The following is a 20926-nucleotide window of genomic DNA, read 5'->3' as shown; positions in this document are numbered from 1 at the left end:
AACAGTTCTTTACGAGAAAATAACAGCAATTGGGGGAAAGCTGAGAGCGGAGGAAAGAGGGAGATGAGAGCAAAGGGATGGACGTCATAGCAGGAAGCTGGACTCTCAAGGTGACAAGTTGCCAGTGGAAAGTTCATACAGTAGGAGAGCCAGAAGGCTTTAAAGAATAGAGTTATAGCAAAAATGGAATATAAATCGCTCATTTTCTTTGAGGTAAACTACCTCTCTCTGATCCAAACCTTCCACAAATTCTGCTACACACAGACATTTCTCAGTGCTTTTGTCACGGAATTCAGAGGAAAGGAGGGAAGTTTCATGGCTGAGTTAGCATGGAGCAGAGAAAGAAGAAAATCAGTTTTATTATAAAACATAAGTGAGACTCAGAGCCCAGTGGAAGCAGGAATTCAGAGCAGAAATGGCCACGAAAATAAATTGCACAAGAATTCGTAAAAGTCTCGGGAAAAGCGCAAGACTTTAGAAAGGAGCAAGGATAGGGAGCTTGAGCTAATAAATCTCAGAGAGAGGGTCAATGCAGCTGATCATCTGGCTTTACAGAACCACGTGCTGATCCACTCTATGCTGATTTGATAGTGCAGCTTCTATACATGCTCTACTTACTGTGTAGCAGACATTGTGTTAAGTGCTTTATCTGCATTATCTTATTTAATTCCCATTGCATGGATGAGAAAACACAAGTTCAGAGAAAATAAGTATGTTGCCCAGAGTGAGATAGTTAACAGCTGGCAGTGTAGAAATTTGGCTTACTCTTGTCCCCAAATCCACACTTGTAATTCCTACTTATTCTATTATCAAATTCCAGTTAGAAGACACCAGATTTTTATGCCATATACATATTAACAGCTACTACAAATGTAAAGTTGTCACTGTATGTTGTTCTATATGAGTAACTATATTGGTCAGCTATTGTCAAAATACCGTGATATAACAAACTACAGCAAACCTTAGTGGCTGTGAGTAGTAAGCAATTGTTCTCACGCTCATGGTCAGCATGGTTGACTGTAGTTCAGCCTATCTGGATTGGGCTCAGATGGATCGCTCTTCTAAAGGTTTCAGGGTAGTGAGCTCGACTCCAGTTTAGGACTGAGTTCATTTCTGCTCCATGATCTCATCAGAGGCCCAGGCAGCACGGGCTGCAGCTACCTGGGGCATGTTCCTCTCACAGCAGAGATCAGAAGCTCCCAGAAGAAAAAGCAGAAACACATAATGCTTCTTAACTTCTGGGCACAAAAACTGGAATATTTTTATTTCATCCACATTTTATAGTCCAAAGCAAGTCAATGGAGCAGTGATAGTGGAGAGTAAATATTTACTGACAATAATTTAATCTTCCATAGTAATGTAATTACTTCTCTGTAAACATAGTTCTTGAGAGAAATATACTATATTATATCTCTCAAAGGAGCAAAGCAAGATTGTTTCCAATATTACTCAACAGGGGCTCTGGAATATTTCAGATGAACTCCCTAAATGTTTGCAAAGCACAATGACAAAGCATATTTCTCCCATCATCACTACCAGCATCTTGTCCTAATAGGGATCCAAAAGTTTCACAAAGTCTTCTTTGTTTCTTTTTGTAAGTTTTTTTTTAAGTTTATGTATTTATTTTGAGAGAGAGAGAGAGAGAGAGAGAGAGAGAGAGCGAGCGCACAAGTGGGGTAGGGGCAGAAAGAGAGGGAGAGACAATTCCAAGCAGGTTCCACGCTGTCAGCACAGAGCCCTATGTTGGGCTTGAACTCACGAACTGTGAGATCATGACCTGAGCTGAGACAAAAAGCAGGACACTTAACCAACTGAGCCACCCAGGCACCCCTCTCACAAAGTTTTCAATCAGATCATAATTGAGAGAGCAGAGAGAGAGAGAAAGGGAACCCTTGTCATCACATAAAAACACTATAATTTGATAGAGTTCCTTTTACTATTTGGTAAAATCAAGAAAAAAATATATTGCTTTGTATTCTTTAAAGGATTAGCATAGGTATTAATCTACCAATGATGGCAACTTTGTGACACCTTACACTTAAAATTCATTCCTAAGTAAAATTTATAGTACTATCCTATGTTGCCAAAGATCATAGACATTTCATACTACCATTCAGATCCATCAATACTTTAAAGACACATCTAATGTAAGATCTTAGCTATATATAATGGCATTTTAATGAATTTTAAAGTTTTATTATGAAAATTATGTAAATTTTAATTATAAAAGTGGTTTTACTTTCCCCTCTTATTCAAGTTTGCCTATACCAATCTAGAGGAAAACTCTCCTGAAATGTTCTATTAGTGGTAGAGTTAACTAGTGACAGCTTGTTAACTGAAGATAATAAAAATTGATTAAAATGTCCAATGGAGAATATATTTGATTTCCTTCTTAATTGGGTACTTTCTGCTTTGCTTTATGGAACCATTTCACTGGTAAGTCCTCAGAAAAGGGAGCAGTGAAGCTTAGACATATGTCTGCACTGAAACAGGCTCTGAACTACAGAATGACCTGCATCTACTCCAGGCACCGGCTACTCTCCCAATCAGCCTCAAGGGTCACAGGGCACCTCTGCTCCATTGTGCTCTGCAGCCTTCTCTTTCTTCCAGTCAGTCTCTGTGCCAACTTACACATTGGCTTTTTCAGGAACTCAAGTTCAGCCACGCAGTGAGAGTCACATTTCTTTCCCTGGCCTAATCAGCTATGGCTAGGGTTGGGGACGTGGAGCAGGGGCATGTGTATAAAACATGGGTTCTATATTGGACACCCCTTGTATACCACCTCAAAATCCTCAATAGTAGCCATTTCTTTGGCAATCAGTTCCAGGCAGGCTTTGCTCTACTTCAGGCACGTAACATTAGTACCTGTGCTCCTCTTGTTTCCTGTCCAGGGCTTCTCTGAGACTGCAGCTTTGGTCACCTGCAGGGACCCCGCTACATACTAAACAGGGGCGAAGTGAGGTATGTGGGAACAATGCTTCCAGGCCACTCTTGACCAATGGGAAACAGCAACCCATGGATAAATGCTTCTCCCTTTTGCCCCCAGATGTATTGTTCTGAGGTGACTTTCAGAAGGTACCTCAGAACATCCTGGTGGGGTGGAGCATATCACCCACAGGGCGGGCTGCCTTGATAAGGCATCCTTGCACTCTTTTTTCCTCCTTTCCTTCTAAGTGCTTCCAGTCTAGCACTCCTGCTCCCTAGCATCATATTCCCAAATAAATTGCCTGTATGCAAGCCCTTCAGAGGAATGCAGAGTATGACAGATTCCTAGAAGGGTCTTGTATGAGCAGGTTCCAAAAAAATTATCTAATCCACCTACATATAGTTGACTGGCTGTGTTATTTCTAAGATTGTAATTAAGCTGGAGACTGTCTTTAAACCAAAAGTAAGTAGTTCAGGTCTAGCCTATATTCCACTTACTGGAACAGTAGCCACAAAAATTGCTCCTGCCCTTGATAAGACCATCCACTATCAAGATAGGTGTAGGCTCCAATCACTCTCTCCTGTCCTGAAGAATCAAGAACTTTTAGGGACAAAGAGACCCTCACTGAGAAAATACAGTTCTCTGTGAGATTTTGAGATGAGAGTTTAGGACAAAGGACCTCCAAAAGAGGGAAGAAAAATCAACATATAAACAACAAAATTCACATTACAGAGGAAAATCAGAAAGTAGTAATAACAGTTGGTGAATAACATGACATGTGGATAACTGAAAGGAAGAAAGTAAGTACAAAGTACACTGGTGAGTGTGTTTTTGGGGGAGTAGATCAGAGAGGTGGAAATTAGGACAGGAGACGGATGGTCAGTTAGGAAGCAACCATGAAGTTCTTGGCATGTATGTGTCAAAGTATCCTTTCCCAGTTATTAATATATGGAGAAAATCACAGCAGGCTTGCTCACAGAACACTTGCAAATGAAATCTGCCCTCTTGAAAAGCATTCACCAGGAGTTTTCAGAACACCAGTGAAAATTTTTAATTCAAACAATAGGTAGAAATGGATAAATAGTGACTATCATTCTCCCTTACCAAATGTGTTAACTACTTATTTTTTTTTTAATTTGCTGATGTATAGGTAAATTCATGAGGTCTTTCATGAATTTCGAGGTCACCTATTTAATTTAATTTTATTAAAAATGGATTCTATAAATTATACTAAGTGTAAGACTGAGAGACACAAAGGGATGAGGGTTGGCTGCTTCTGCAAAGTATCTGTCAAGGGACCCACTGACTCGTTCTCCTTTCTCAATCCCAGATGTCTAAGAAGGACCTCACGACCTGAAGATTTCTGGCAGTATATATCTTCCCGTGGAAGTGCCAGTCTGAAATGTGGAGCACAATTCTTGTTATATCTTTATTACAAAACTTAGCTTCATATTCTAAATCCACCTGGCCAACATTCCTCCTGGAAAGCCTTCTAACTTGTTTCCTTCATTCTGATGATTCACAATTACAAACTTGAACAGTAACCCCAAGCCCCTACCCCCAGGACCTTCTGCACTCTCCTCTGATCTGGCATACAGTTTCATTCACAGCATACGTTCCTCAACCCTACTGATTTCTCTTAGCCTCCCAACAGGATTTTTTTTTTAATTTTCTATGGGTCTTCAACCATAAACTTTTTGTTCTTTTCTTTATGACACTTACGCTACCACTCCTTGATATGATAGTTTTTCAGATACTGATTTTGGGCCCCAATGTCAACTCCCTTCCATATACTTCACTCTTTGAGAGCAGGCCCAAATTTCACTTACTAGAATATAAGCTCCACAGCAACAAACCACACATATTATTCACTGCTGCATCTAGTGCCCAAAACAGAGACTGACACAAATGCTTAACAGATATTTGGTGAATGGATGGAATTATCCGTAAATTCTCCACATGGCCTAGTTCTGTTTTTTGTTTTTTTTTGTTTTTTTTTTTTTTGTGCATAACGGATCCTTTATAAACATTTATTGAGTCAAATTTACCCAATAAACAGCTGTTTGGCTCCAAAACACAGGGTCTAGTATTTTATAAATTTGAGTTATATGCCATTAAGAAAAACTTGTCTAAAGTAGTTTCCTGACCTTTTAAAACTACATAATAAAGACATCTCTTCCTGAGATGGGACTTTTTCTTCCATGAACTTCCCTAATGAGGCCTAAGTCATACCATCTGATCCCAGGGCCAAGAATTATAAATTTTAAGCTGAAAAAAAAAATGTCACCTTGTTTTATAACAAAGGTCAAAAAAGTAAAAAACCAAACAAAATTCATGCTGCATTATAACTTAGTTCTTGTGCCTTCAATTTCAGTGTTTTTCTGTAACGATCTGTTTTTGAATATAAACAATGGAAAAATGTGAGGAAATATCATGGCATAGAATGACTAGAGCTGCACATCTTAACACCAAATCTATAGATATCTGTCTACGCGGAGCACAAAATGTAAAAATAGCCCTTCAAATTCTCCATGCTCGATATAAAAGAGGGAACCATAACTATGTACTACTTATGCTTTGTTCTAACCAGCTGAATCAATCTGACACAAAACAATGGTGGAAAAGATACACTGCTCTGGAAAAATATAATCAAAATCTTGTAAATATGAGCTTTATAGATTCTGTTGTTACGATTACTTAGGAAACATTTTCTGTACATCATCCCTCTCTCACCACTAGTGGGTTAATAGCCAAAATTCTGTTTTTCTTCTTCTCTTTCACTTAAAAAAAAAACTTTATATGTAAGTATACACACACACAATAGTTGTATATTAATTTTGATTATTCAGAAGAGATAACATTATTTTGAGATTCTAGTACTTTATGTACAAAATTCCCTTGGAAAGGTCCAAGGCAAATCTTAGATTATCTGAGATTCATAGAATAGTGAAGTTTCTATGTAACTGAGCAGAATTTTAGACTTTATAATTATGTTTATTGTATGTATGTGTGTATTTATTTATTGAATTTTAGAGAGAGAGAGCATGAGTGGGGGAGAGAGGCTGAAGGGAAGAGGGGGAAGGAGGGAGGGAGGCAGGGAGTGGGAGAGAGAGAGAGAATATGAATCTTAAGCAGGTTCTACGCTGAGCATAAAGCCCGATGTGGGGCTTGATCCCACAACCCTGGGGTCGAGACCTGAGCTGAAATCAAGAGTTGGCTGCTCAAGTGACTGAGCCTCTCAGGCACCCCTATATTTTCATATTTCACATATTTGTATCTACATTTATTTTAAAGTCTTCCTTCTTAAATGGATGCCACTATGGAAATAAAAATGTGGTAAATTTCTTTTTAAAGAATTTTGTTGTTCCATTGACTGAATAGAATCTTGTTCTGATATAAACAATAAAGTGTAATTTCTTTCTGATTCTCTCTCTGTAGTCAAGCCTACACGCATAAATATATATGTATATATTATTTATAATTAAGCACAAAAGGTACTTGAAGCTTTCTAAACAATTATTTCTCTGTGTCAAATCAACTAAGTTTCAACCCTTTCCTAAGTTTCTTTCAAAACAGTTTAATAACTTAAAGAAACATTTGAGTGGCTGTTTTGTGGAAGACATGCATTTATTCATTCAACAAATGCTTAGTAAGCCTTTGTGAATCTAGCCCTGTTGTACGAACTGGAAGATAGATAAAACAGATGGCCATGCCTCTGCTATGATGGGGCTAACTTTCTATTAGGAGACAGGCAGACAGAGAGAGAGAGATGAAAAAAATAATTCCGTGTGGTGATATGCACAGTGAAAAAATATTCCAATGGGACAGTGACTGGGAGTGTGCACATCTTTAGAAAGGGCATTTCAGGGAAAGTACCTCTGAGGAGGTGACATATGATTCTAGACCTGAAAGATGAGAAGAAACCAACCATATGAAGATGGGCATTCTGACCAATACCATGGTTGTGAGATCTGACCTCCTTGAGGGGCAGTAAGGAGCAAGGCAAGCAAAGAGAAAAGAGCAGGAAACCAAGGGTAGAGATAGGAAGGGGCCAGATCATATCAAATCTTGCAAGCTGTGGTACGGAGTGTGAACTTTATCCAAAGACCAGTGGCTTACTATTGGAGGGTTTCAATCCAGGCAGGGAAATGCTCTTTCCTAAAACTTAAAAAATTCAGTTTGTGTGCATTGTACAATAGGAGATTGGCAGGGAGACCAGTCAGGGGGCAGATGTAGTAGACAGTAAGAGAGAAGTAGATAGAATCAAGCTATATTTTGGAGGTAAAAATAACAGGATGTGGGAGAAGAGGGAAACAAAGGTACTGATCAGGATTCCTGGGTTTTCAGCTTGAAGGGACCAGGTGTCACCGTAATTTGTTGGGTGGGGAAGAATGGAGAAAAAAGATGATTGGGATGTAATCAGACCTCTGCTTTAGATGTGCTTAAACATCCAAATAATCATCCAACGCAGGTAGATGTACTCAGATTTTTAAGAACCTCCTTTTGCAAAAAATTAATGATAAATTATACAGCTGACCCTTGAACAACAGGGGTGTGAACCATGCAGGTCCACTTATACACACATTTTTTATCATACAGTACTATAAATGTATTGTCTCTTCCCTATGATTTCTTAGTAACATTTTCTTTTCACTAGCTTACTTTATTGTGAGAATACAATATATAATACATATAAATACAAAATATGTATTGACTATGTATTCTAGTCAATAGTAGTCTCTTACTCGTTAAGTTCTTGAAGAGTCAAAAATTATACGAAGATTTTTTGACTACACAGGGCACCAGTGCCCCAACCCCAGCACTGTTCAAAGGTCAACTGACTCTACACATATATGACTGTGGAAACAGAACTATTCTAATTTTGGAGATATTAGCATGCAAATGGTACTTAAAATCACAGAAATACTAGATAGACAAGGTAGGTAGTGAAAAGAAAAAGGCTGAAGAATAAACCTGAGGCACTAAAACACTTAACTCTGGGCCAAAGAGCCTCCGTGTACAAAAAGAAAGAGAAAACAAACAACATATGTCAATGCAAAAGTCAAGTGAAGAAAATGTTTACTGAGAAGTGACTGACTATGTCAGGTGTGTAGCTGAGAGGCTTAGTAAGAGGAGGACTGAGAACGGACCAACTGTTGAATTTATCAACATGATGGTCGCTGTTAACTTTGAAACCATGGAGAAAAGGGATGCTCAACTGGAGAGAAGTGAAGACAGAATGAGAGGGTAGGAGGTAGAAACAGTAACTATGTTTTTAAAAAATTGTGCTAGATGTTATTGAGGGTTGATAAGTAAATATGACATGGTCATTATTTTTAAAGAGGGTCCTTAATGTGTAAGAAGTCTTTTATCAACAATCTCTGAAAAGAACATGTTTTTTTAAATATGAAATTTATTGTCAAATTGGTTTCCATACAACACCCAGTGCTCATCCCAATAGGTGCCCTCCTCAATGCCTATCACCCACTTTCCCCTCTCCCCCACCCCCCATCAACCCTCAGTTTGTTCTCAGTTTTTAAGAGTCTCTTATGGTTTTCCTCCCTCCCTAACTTTTTTCCCCCCTTTCCTTCCCCCATGGTCTTCTGTTAAGTTTCTCAGGATCCACATAATAATGAAAACATATAGTATCTTTCTTTCTCTGTATGGCTTATTTCACTTAGCATAATACTCTCCAGTTCTACCCACATTGCTACAAAAAGGCCATATTTCATTCTTTCTCATTGCCAAGTAGTATTCCATTGTGTATATAAACCACAATTTCTTTATCCATTCATCAGTTGATGGACATTTAGGCTCTTTCCATAATTTGGCTACTGTTGAAAGTGCTGCTATAAACACTGGGGTGCAAGTGCCCCTATGCATTAGCACTCCTGTGTCCCTTGGGTAAATTCCTAGCAGTGCTACTGCTGGGTCATAGGGTAGATCTATTTTTAATTTTTTGAGGAACCTCCACACTGTTTTCCAGAGAGGCTGCACCAGTTTGCATTCGCACCAACAGTGCAAGAAGGTTCCCGAAAAAACATGTTTTTGATACAAAAAGGGGTTACATTTATACCAATAAGCACCTTATAAAGCCTGCTACTATAATAAAGGAAAAAGGTAAGCTAAATAACATATTTTATTAGGAACATAAATCCTCAATGTATCAAAAATTTTATCATCAGATTTTGAGGTTGCTTGTGTATGAACTAAAAATAAATTTTATACATCATTTCACAAATTAAAATGTTCAAGCATCATTGTTCAGAACATGACTATTCAAAAAAGAACTGTAGACATTTTCTTTGTCCTTTTTCCAAAATCTTCCTAGACAGGATGTTAGACAGCTACCACATATAATATGTGTGAACTGAATATGATAAATGTGTCCTTTGCAATACAAAGTCTGAGATTTTATGTAATTATAGGCATGGGAATGAATAGTTTAGAATAATGTACCACTGTCATCAAATCATATCTTCATATACATGCATAATCCATTTTGCACAATGGTTTCGATTCAGTGTGTATGTAATTAAATTGTAGGGTACAGTAATAGCTGCTGCTGAGTTGAAATCTTGCTTTCTTAGTTTAAAGAAATGAATAGAAAACATAGTCTAGTGAACATCAAAGTACCTTTTGAGACAGTTAAATCTCATCAAAGAGGTCTTCTGAACTACTGTTTCTTAGAGTTTCTAAAGACATGTTTTCAGTTGAGCTGTGCTCCTTTTTCAACTTCTCAGGTTGTGGAGGATCAAGCCTAGAGAAAAAAGAAAATCAAGATAATTTTAGTCTAAAAAATGCCATTTAGAGAAAAAGAAAAATAAGAGATATATAAGCGAAATAAAAAGTTAAATTCTATTTCAGAATTGGTTTAGAGACTTACTTCCCTATGCTGCGCTAACATAAAAAAAAGAGAGATGAAGAGAATCTAATTACTTTAACTGCTTTTAGAATTAATCCGTCTCTATTCTGAACTAACAAAAAATCAAGGGCCTACAACAGTACTCAAAATTAAGGTCAAGAAATAAAATATCTTCTATGTTGTCTTTTTATGCCAAGATACGAAGGTTCTCAAGCCATTTCTTCAGTAATCCCATCACAATTTACAATTCCTTAGACTCCTTTAAAATCTACCTATTAACATGCATTTTAATCTCTTAACATCAGAAGGTTCTGCTTACATGAATTTCTTTTAGTGGTCTTTTGACTGTTAGTGTGTCTATAATAGTGACTTCACATTTTAGCAGTGCTGAAATGCTGTTGGTCCACACTCATTTACTGAATCTATATATCTTTATTTAGTAACTAGATTTTATTCAGTGTCGGTACTGGAGTTCCCACATCAATGGAATGACCTCTGTATTTATGTAAATATTCTCTCTGAGACCTAGGATAAAAAGAATGATGATCACTGACTGTTAAACAGATTTATAAAAAGGTAAGCTGGTAGGTAACAGAGCTCAATCAGAAGGACCCCTGTATAAATGTTGTCAGTGGTTCTTTATGAACCTAAATAAATTATGATATTGAAAAATTAACATTGACAATCAGAGTGGCTTCTGGGGCAGTAATGACTAAGATGAGTCAACACAGTAAAACTCAGTAATGCCACCACATTTCCAACCTCGAAGGCAGAGGAGGAGTCATAGCAGATCGGTATAGATGAAAGAATGGGACTTGAGGTCAGGAAACAGATTTGGATCTAGGAGCATTTCTTATTAGCGATGTGACTTCAGACAAGTCATTTAACCTAACTGGATTCTGTTTTCTCACCTGTAAATATGAGGTGACATCTGCCTCGGAGGTGGTCTGAAGATGAAATGAAGTGCTGTATATGAAAATGCTTTTAAATTTCCACAAAAAATTTGGAAACTATTATTATTAGCTGCTAATGCTGCATGAACAAAAAGCTGCTGCTAATAACATCTTTAATTTAAAAGAATAACCACTGAAATATCCCCAAACATTGAGTATGTTTAGATTATGAGTATTTCAGAAATCCCGCACCCACTGTTTTTTGTCTTCGTTTTTTTTGTTTGTTTTTGTTTTTTCTTGCACAGAGAACTAAAAATTAATCTGCCACAGGGTCCTCTTTTGCCTCCTGACTGCATACAATCAACCGTGGTTGGCTGCCACTAAACCTGGGATGTGTTCTGTCTTATCCTGAGCAAGCCAAGTTCAGACAACATTATGCTCACAGGAATGCCAAGGTGCTAGGCATTGATGCATTATGAAGATGACAAGACCTCCCTCTGGGAACTTTAATGTTAAAATTAACAGTAAATATGGACACAATTATTGTGACATAAAATTAAATAGCTAAAAATATACTCTATAGAAGGAGAAACTGTTACAGTAAAGAACAAAAGTATAATTATTACTGGCCCTAAATGTCTTAGAGTTGCTTTTTCTCCTCCTGGCAAGATAGAAAACTGAATTTTTTTCAACTTAAATTTTTTCAGACTTTGAAAAGTCTCTAATTTTGTTTGTAGTTTACAACCAGAACACAAAGATCAATCAATTCAGCTTTTAAAAACTGTCATAATACAAAAGGACCACTGTGAAGTGACAAATCTGAAGGGAATAGATTCCTAGTGGTCCATTTATGATTCCCATCTCCTTCTAAAGTCACGAGAAGCTAACAAATTATATTTTGACTCTTTTGGCCTTAGTGTCCAGGGCATAACACATGTTCAATACAAGTTGTTGAATGAATTGAAATCATTGTTCTATAGCTTTCATATCTGTCGTAAGTCAACAGGGTAAATTTAGAATTCTTCCCATAGCCAAAAGAAAAGTTTGATCATTTTTTATAAGTAATAAATATTTATTGTACGACTTGTGAATTAAAGAAGAATGGCTAATGATAATAAGAAACCACCTTTGTAGATTTCAATGCTGAAGAAGAGGACTTTTTCAAATTAAGGGAGTAAGTGAAACTAGATGATGACAGCTTTACTAAAAGATGAGTTATGTTCTCAGTAATATAATTGCAGAAAGTTCTGTTTTATTAGTTTGATTCCACACTATATTACAGCACACACATGCACATAACACACACAGGAACTACAACCCAAATCAGAACTGCACTACCACCATCTAATTAACAGCGAATAATGTAGATCAAAAGTTAGAATTGTCAAAAGATGTATCTCATCCTGGGAAAGTTTCTCTAAAATTTTAGAATGAAGATTGGCTTCTCTTTTAACTTTCTGGGAGTTTAATGACCAACATCTTTTAAAATGTTATTCCAGCTATTGGCTCCTTTTGTAAGGACATTTTCTCAGCTAAGTTTCATATTGGTATTACCTTGGATGGAGTATCAACCGTTTCTTATTCAAATGAGAAACATTAGTATTGCTTGGAGTGAATTATGTGCATTTTGTAGCATATTCTGAGAATAGTATTTCTGAACATGTCAAGATGCCAATCTGAGCAAAGTGAGAGATCCAGGAAAATGTGCAATGATTGATGGCACTTTGACACTTGAAAAATCATGCTTATTTGACCATGACACAAACAATGGTTCTGACATCAAAAATCAAAAGTCAGTTTTTATGTAGTTTAACTGTATCTCTACCCACATAATACACATAAAATTTAGGACAATGTCTTTAGGATCTTAGGATAGAGATATTTATTTTTGGTTTTGTTTTTTTTTTTTTAAAGCAGAAAATGAAACCATAAAGACTGGTAAGTTCAATTACATTGGAAGCATTAGAAGTAAGTACTGGTAGGGGTGCCTGGTGGCTCAGTCGGATAAGCGTGTGACTTCAGCTCAGGTCGTGATCTTGTGGTTTGTGAGTCTGAGCCCTACATCAGGCTCTGGGTTGACAGCTCAGAGCCTGGAGCCTGCTATGGACTCTGTGTTTCCTTCTGTCTCTACCCCTCCCCCACTCACACTCTGTCTCTCTCTGTCTCTGTTTCTCTCTCTCTCTCTCTCAAAAATAAATAAAACATCTAACAAAATGTGGGGAAAAAAAGTACTTCTATTCACACTTAGAGAAAATGAAAGGATAAGTTACAAACTGAAAGGAGATATTGCAACATATGCTACTAATAGAGGATTACTATCTAGAACTCCTATAAACATTTAAAAAATCCAACATAATTTAAAAATGTATGCCAAAGACCAGAGGAACTTCCAAAAGGAGGGAACAGTGGGGCCAAAAAGCATACGATAATAATAAGTTCAACTTGAAGGAAATGAAAACTAGCATGAAATATTTTACAAATGCAAAAATGAAAATGTCTAACAGCAAAGATCACGAAGGACACGGAATATAACAAGATAAATTACTATTGGCTAGAGTATAAACACCAAAGCCATTCTGCACAACAATTTGGAAACAACTGCCCAGGTATATGGAGGTATATATATCTATACTCAGGAATTGTACTCCCATGCTACACACTCTAGAGAAACACTTGCATATTTATGTCAGAAGATACATGCACAGATGTCCACCAGTGCATTGTTTGTATGCACTATGTTTGTTATAGTGAAAAACTGAAAACTACCCAAATGTCTTTCCACATGAAAATGGGCAAATAAGTCCTAGAATTTTCACATGACAGATTACAATACAGCTATACACATGCATGAATCTCAGTGTTGAACAAAAGAGCATGGCACAAAAGAATACACATTATATGATTCTAATATTTAAAATTCAAAACTATGTAAAATTATGCAATATTCCTCTGTGAATACCAGTGTGTGTGTGTGTGTGTGTGTGTGTGTGTGTGTGTGTGCGCGTGCGTGCGGTGTCAGTGTATTTGTATAAGTACATAATAGTTCTGGATCTTATTTGGTCTTCCATGACAATGCTCTCAGATTTCTAGGTTTTCTAAGTTTGGCTTCCATGAAGATGGTGATACAGAGGAGGGCAAGTTTAGTATGGGCGTAAGGGTTTGGTTTTAAACTTAAATAGGTGAGTCTTAAGTGCCTGCAAGATATATGAATGGGGATAGATAGTAAACAGGTAAACTATTACATAGATGGAGAGCTCAGGGGAGAATACTGGACTATGTGTAGAAAGACAGCACTCATGCTGTATTCCTGGCGCTAAAGGCAAATGAGCTGAAGAGATCACCCAGAAGGAGTCTCCCAGAGAAAACAGTTTAGTATAGAAACCCAGAGAATATTAAAATTACAGGGGCAGACAGAAATGATTAAAAGAGATTCAAAGGAATGATGTGAAAGATATGGGGAGAATCAGGGAGAAGTGCTATCACAATGAGGGCCAAGTTTATTTTGTGAGCCCACAGCTTATGGTATTTCCACATGCTACCCAAAAGCTGGCTTTCTGTACAACTTTGCTGAATCTATAAACTCACATTTTCACCCACTATCAATTATCTGGAATTGAGAAAAATAGCTTGGAACGATGCCGCTATGCTTGAGATTTATTACAGAAAAGAACAGACAATGTTTTCTTTTGGAAAGAAGGAAGTCTTAAACTCTTGGACCATAGCAGTCACAGCAAAAATCTAGCAAAATGGTCAGTTCCTGCCTGGCCACCAAAGCAGGTCATTCTAAAGTAGCTGTTTCTCTCACATTGTGTGTGTGTGTGTATGTGTGTGTGTGTATACTACCAACTTCCCTGGCATCCACCCACCACATCTCTGACTTCCTCTGGGATTGGGGTAAAAGTCAGATGTGGGACAAGGGTGAAGAGGAGAGCTGAGGTGGGGGCAATGTATTGGGAGAGAATCAGACCTGAGCACTGGCAATGAGATATATGATTTGCTAATAATAGAAACCAAATATCAAATGATTTGTCTTTTAAGATGTGATAAATCGGGGCGCCTGGGTGGCGCAGTCGGTTAAGCGTCCGACTTCAGCCAGGTCACGATCTCGCGGTCCGGGAGTTCGAGCCCCGCGTCAGGCTCTGGGCTGATGGCTCAGAGCCTGGAGCCTGTTTCCGATTCTGTGTCTCCCTCTCTCTCTGCCCCTCCCCCGTTCATGCTCTGTCTCTCTCTGTCCCAAAAATAAATAAACTTTGAAAAAAAAATTAAAAAAAAAAAAAAAGATGTGACAAATCAAACTTTCATTAAATGACCACAAAAAAACCCCCACTAAATCAAAGTATTAAGCATTTGATACTATTAAATTACTAGGCAGCTATCATACTGACCTTAACAGAGTTCCCGTTATGAAATAAACTCAATTACAGAGACATTTTTTAAATGGACAAGTTTTAGATGTATGCTTAAAGAGTCAACACCACCAAAGTTACCATAGTGGTTTTCAAATTAAATTTCAGTATTAAAAAAATATTTAATGTTAAAATAAGTGGGAAAAGTAGCTTCAAATTTCTAGTTGACCTTATAAAAACCAAAAGCATATCCTAAATAAATTAACAGACTGAAGTCATCAGGATTCAGTGAAACAAGTGTTGAATGCTGTCTGGAATTCAGTAGGCCTAGACAACATTTTGTTGGCCTGAGAAAATGAAAGAAGAGAAGAAATGAAGAAGAGAAACTTTCTGGCAATCAAAATGGCAATTAAAGAAACTGTGTTAGTTATTTCCACTTAAATTTCTAAAGTTATCTTTTTCTAAAGAACATGAATTTCCTGTTCAAAGTTATTAAGACCAAGAAGAAATTAGAAATATGCTTTTGAAATAAGTAATTGTGATTTAAACAAAGAAAGGAGAATTATGAAGAGTGACGACACTTAATGCTAAAATGTACCAGGGGTGCCTGGGTGGCTCAGCTGGTTAAACACCAGTCTCTTGATATCTTGGTTTCAGCTAAGGTCATGATCTCACGGTTCGTGAGACTGAGACCCCTGTCAGGCTCTGCACTGAGAGTGGGGAGACCGCTTGGGATTTGCTCTCTCCCTCTCTTTCTGCCCCTCCCCTGCTCACAGGCAAGTGTGAGTGCACATGCTCTATCTCAAAATAAATAAACATTTTAAAAAATGCACTTATGTGCTTTATACATTGGAAAAAAATGTTAATTCTAAAATTTCCCTGTAAAACATATACATTATGGATTTGAAAAAAAAGATTCTGTGGTTGTATATAATTCAATGTTTAAAGTGATAAACATTAAAACATATATGTCCATAATCCACAAGGATGCCAAAATTTATGCAGGAATTTCATAATCAATTAGAAGATTTTGTTACTCTTATTGTACTTTATTCAGATAAATAATGTTACCCTGGTAACTCATCAGGTGATTAATATCAGAGTCAATACATGCTTTAAAAAATCAATACCTGAAGACAATATATTAAACCTCATTTCTTCCTGCATTCTTTGCAAGTTTTGAAATGGTGTAAGTGACATTTGTTACTGTTGATCTAGGCCTATGACAGTAGAAAACCAGAAAGCAGAAATCTTGGCAGAAAATGATTCTCCACAACCTTAACTTTAAGACAGGCCACTGCTTACTGCTGACTTGTGTGCTACCAATGAAACCTCTCTCACTAGACTAGAAAGCTTCTCAGGTGGAGAGACTGCTTTATTTTACCCAGCTCATGAATGTTCTAATAATTGCATGTATTAACTAATGAACGAGTGACTGAATAAATGAGGTAGACCACATTAACAAGAAAGTCTCAATAAAGTTTAACAACCTGCCCAAAGCCACACAGCCAGTTAGCATGAAAGGGAGCAAGCAGGAAAGTCAACAACAGAGCCAGGACAGTAGTCTGTCACTCTAAACCCCAAATCCCTCCCAAATCCATACCTGTCATGCTACACTGGTGTATGGGGGTCACTAATTCTTACTTACTAATTCTTACTAGTCCAGAGGAAGGCAGCTTGGTGTTAAGCAGTGTGTCTCAAAAAGTAGTTCTATGAGACACTCTTAAAGAGTGACATTTGTGGTCCAAAATATTTGGAAAATATGTTATTTTTTTCTCCATGAAGAGCTCTGAGTGTTGCATGTGCACATTATACATTAAAAACTATGGAAATTCTTCCATAAATAAATGTGTTAATTAATTCATCAAGGAAAACAAAAACAAAGGTACAGAAGAGTATGTGTAGATAATTAGTGTATGTGAGTTTATATGTATACAGGAGAGTTCTGGAAGAATTCACAGGAAACTAGTAATGGCTGAAAGGAACTTGGGCTGAAGGACAGGCATACTTTTTGCTGGATACTCTCTTAAACAGTTAAGATTTTTTACAACCTTATACATAGAACATATCTTTATAAAGTGCTTAAAGAAAAAAGAAGCTTGCTTAACCTGGGTTTTAGAAGTGAATTTGGAAGTGGAAGCTTCTTTTTTTTTTTTTTTTTTTACTGTCTCTCAACTATTAACATCCCAAGAAAGCAGTGCACTCTGGAACTGGTGGCATTTCTTGCTTCCCTGAGAATACAACTACTAGCAGGAACGCCAAAACTTAGTGGTCTAATGAAGGCAAATAAAAATACACAAAGAAAGAGAGCTCTACTTTTGGTTACCAAGAGAAATGTAAAAAACCTGGGCAGACAATAATACCCAGCCATGGAAGTTAGTGATTTCTAATGAACCAGGAACCAGGACTGATAGTTTCACCATAGTGCGGAACCAGCTGTTTGAGTTTCCTGCTGCTGCTGTAACAAATTACCATAACGTAATGGCTTAAAACAACACAAATTCATTCTTTTACAGTTCTGGAGATCTGCTGTCTGACCCAGATTTCACTGGACTAAAATCATGGTGTTGGCAGAGCTGTGTTCTTCTCTGGAGGCCCTAGCAGATAATTTATTTCCTTACCTTTTCCAGGTTCCAGAGCTACCGCCTTCCTCCATCTTTAAACCCAGCAAGGACAGAAGGACCCCGTTTCACAGCACATCACTCTGACCTTGCTTCCTTCATCACATTTCTTTCTCTGCCTCTCTTCTCTGTCACTCCCATTTAAGAGCCTGGTGATGCACTGGGCCTGCCCGGATAATCCAGGATATTTAGCTACTTTAAAGGTCAGCTGATTAACAACTTTAATTCATCTGCATCCCCTTTGCCATGTGATCTAACATAGGCTCAGGTTCCAGGAATTAAGACATAGACATCTTTGAAAGGGGGTGGCCATTCTTCTGCCTACTCCAGCCTTAACTTGGTTAGGGCTCAAGTGTTATTCTAATCTGTTAGCTTAACTATGTTTCAGAATAACTGAATAGACAAACACGTTTTGTAAGCAGACATGCAAGGCCCAGAGCTAAAGGAAACCCTCAACCTGGCTGGAGGAGGCATCTGCAAGGTGTGAGTAATGTGAACTAAAACTCCAAGCAACCCACATTGTGTCCTCTTATCCAGAGATAAATGGAACCAGATTCCCTGAGAAGGGCTGGCAACTACTATTATCCATCACCTACCCATCCACTATTTATTAAGTGCTTACCATGGGTCAGAAACTCATGAGACTGTGCTACATGCTTAGGATACAAAGGTGAGCATACAAACAATCTAAGGCAGAAGCAGCACTGAGCTGCTGAGCTCCCCTGAAATTATACTTACAGTAGCCTTTGTCTGGGCTGTGTTTAGAGACTTGTCTACAGTACTGTGTTTTATTATGACAGTTCTAAAGAGGAAGGCTGTTAAAGAACCACAGAAATGCCACCCTCATGGGAATGTGACATGTGCTGTCAGTCACACAAGGCCACTGGTATAGATGGTCTTCATCCCTGACTTAATGTCCTGCTATTACTATCTTGAAATTGTTAAATTTTGAACAAAGGGGCTCTGCATTTTTATTTGCACTGAGCCTGCAAATTACTGTAGTTTGTCCTGACCACGAATTTTGAGTGACCTCAGCACACCAGTCCCAAAATGAACCTAACCAATTGCTCAAACATCTGGACCAATAAACAATGGGACTTTTTTTTTTTTAACCAATTATGTACTGATGTATGGACTCATTCTGTCCTAACCATAATCTAGTTTTGATCCTTAATTAGCATAACTGCCAGTAAACCCCATTTCTAACATTTATAACACACTTTTTCTCTTCTGGGAAATGCTTGATTTCTTTTTCTTTTTTCTTTTTCTTTTTTTTTTTTTTTTGCCTGCAAAAAAATAAGAATGTATTTTCCTGATAAATAAATGCTCTGCTTCATTAGGCTTTTCCTTCTCCTGCCTTTCTCTATTTTTTTTCTGTTGAAAGCTCCACTGTCCTTTGTTTTATAGTAAGAGAGCTCAATTTCTATTTTAATTAACAGATTTCTCCATTATATTAATCCTTGCTAGTGGGCTTCATTCTTAGTGTTCTTAAAATTATCCGGTGTAATTAATTCCTTTACTCACAAAGCAGCAAACATCATCAGTGCCATCCTATGCTATCTATGGCTTACCTATCTCCTTCCCTTTGGATTTAATGATTATCAGTGTGCTCCAAATTCTTCCTGAATGTTTTCCTAGACTTTTCATGGAATAAGTGACTAAGGATGATTATGCAGTCAGACTTTTTAAAAAAGTCAGACTCTTTTTGTAACATCACTAACATCATAACTTTTATACAAAATGATCAGAGTACCATAATAACTGATGAGTGATATAAACAACCAAAAAACCACTTCTTCACCAGGTATATTAATTCAACTTGGTACTTTGGGTGAAATGTAGAGAGTCAGTGATCAAAATCTGGGAGATGTCTGTTTACAGAAACATGTCAGAAAGGAATCAGAGCACTGGAAGAAGGCAGATGCAAAAAATCTACAAAATTATGTGGATTTTGATTTTGAATTAAAAAGATTAAACTTTTCAGATGTTTTAAAAAATAACCAAACTGCATAGTAAAACCAAGTTGTATAGGAAGGCAGGGTGTTTTAAAGACAACTGTCTCCCACAATTGGTAGCAATTCCCTGTGTAGATAAGGCAGTACAAAGCATGTAGGATGCAGTCTACAGACTCAAAGTGACCGAAGAAAGACCTACCTGCCCTTTGACCCCAGAAAAATTTATTACATGAATGGTGTTATGATTCCAGCAGAAGTTCAAATGTCACTAAACTTTTATTTATCACATTAAAAATACATGGAATAAATGCAAATGTTATTTAAAAGTCAATCAAATCCACACACAAAGCTGTTGACTACAGTTGTGTTTTACATTTACATAATTATATTTACTAAATGAATTGTATACATTTTCTCATTTTAGCATCTTTATGACTACATAAATTACCATTTTTTTCAAGATTTCTTTTCATAATGTTTATTTCAGGGAAGCAGAGTAAGTATGACAAATGGTCCTATTAATGCATTAAATGATGCAATTCGGTCTCATTTGTTTTTGAATGTCCCAGTGTAATCGATGCCTTAAGAAAAATATAAAAATAGCATTATTTAATAATAATTCTCCAAAATGCATAGTGGAGGAAGTTTTCACAAAGCACTCAGAAATATCACTAACACATTTAATTCAGTCAAATGTTTTGTAAAGGCATTGGTCGGATTTGCCAAAAAGCAGGACTGGCTGTAGCATTTAATTAAGCCTTGAACAGAAAAATTTAGTAAATAATCTATTCACAATTCAAACATCCACTATCACCTAACTGATCTTATTCAGCTACTATAAGAAAGCTATCTATCTCAGCCTTGATTGTGTGCCATCTGAACTATATATTTTTCCTCTTTGCCTTTTCATTTTTCTCCTTCAGCCAACCTTCCAACTGTTGCTAATTAGTTATCTATGACACAAGTCTGATTATTATCTTCCACTCCTACAATGCTGTAGCTGAAACTCCCTTGGCATAGCAAAAAGAAAAAAAAAAAGCACCAAAGAAGGACATCTCTGCATAAATTCTAGATGCCTGGCTTCTTTTCCAGCTCTAACTCTCTGATGCTCTTCTACACTAAACTTCTTTTCATCCACCAAACACACCATTCTTTCGCCACCATACTTTTCCACATATTTCCCTCAGTTTGAGGTCCCTTTCTCCTACCTTCTTTACTTAGCAGTCTCCTACTCATCATTAAAGGCCAATTTCAGATGTCACTGCTCCTGGGAAGCCTTCTATATTTTCCTAGGTAGAGAAACTAATTATCTCCTATTCT

The 20926-nt window shown here is 37.2% G+C and overlaps 1 protein-coding gene across 5 annotated transcripts in view; it reads right to left on the bottom strand.

Annotated features, from left to right (window-relative positions):
• XRCC4 (X-ray repair cross complementing 4) overlaps positions 1 to 20926 on the bottom strand; it is a 307462-nt gene that overhangs the window by 69923 nt on the left and 216613 nt on the right. For 4 of the 5 annotated variants that reach the window (XM_019836335.2, XM_011284386.3, XR_002744314.2 and 1 more), the window contains exon 8: positions 9563 to 9686. In XM_019836335.2, coding sequence (XP_019691894.1) covers positions 9575 to 9686 — 112 coding nt within the window. In that variant the 3' untranslated portion in view covers positions 9563 to 9574. Of the gene's footprint in view, positions 1 to 9047; positions 9687 to 20926 lie in introns of those variants that run through there. The other variant, XM_011284381.4, reaches the window with a different exon arrangement.

The sequence above is a fragment of the Felis catus genome, chromosome A1 (assembly GCF_018350175.1).
Source record: "Felis catus isolate Fca126 chromosome A1, F.catus_Fca126_mat1.0, whole genome shotgun sequence".
NCBI classification, from domain to species: Eukaryota; Metazoa; Chordata; class Mammalia; order Carnivora; family Felidae; genus Felis; species Felis catus.
Note: the sequence above shows the minus strand (reverse complement) of the source record. Positions and strands in the feature narration are given on the sequence as shown.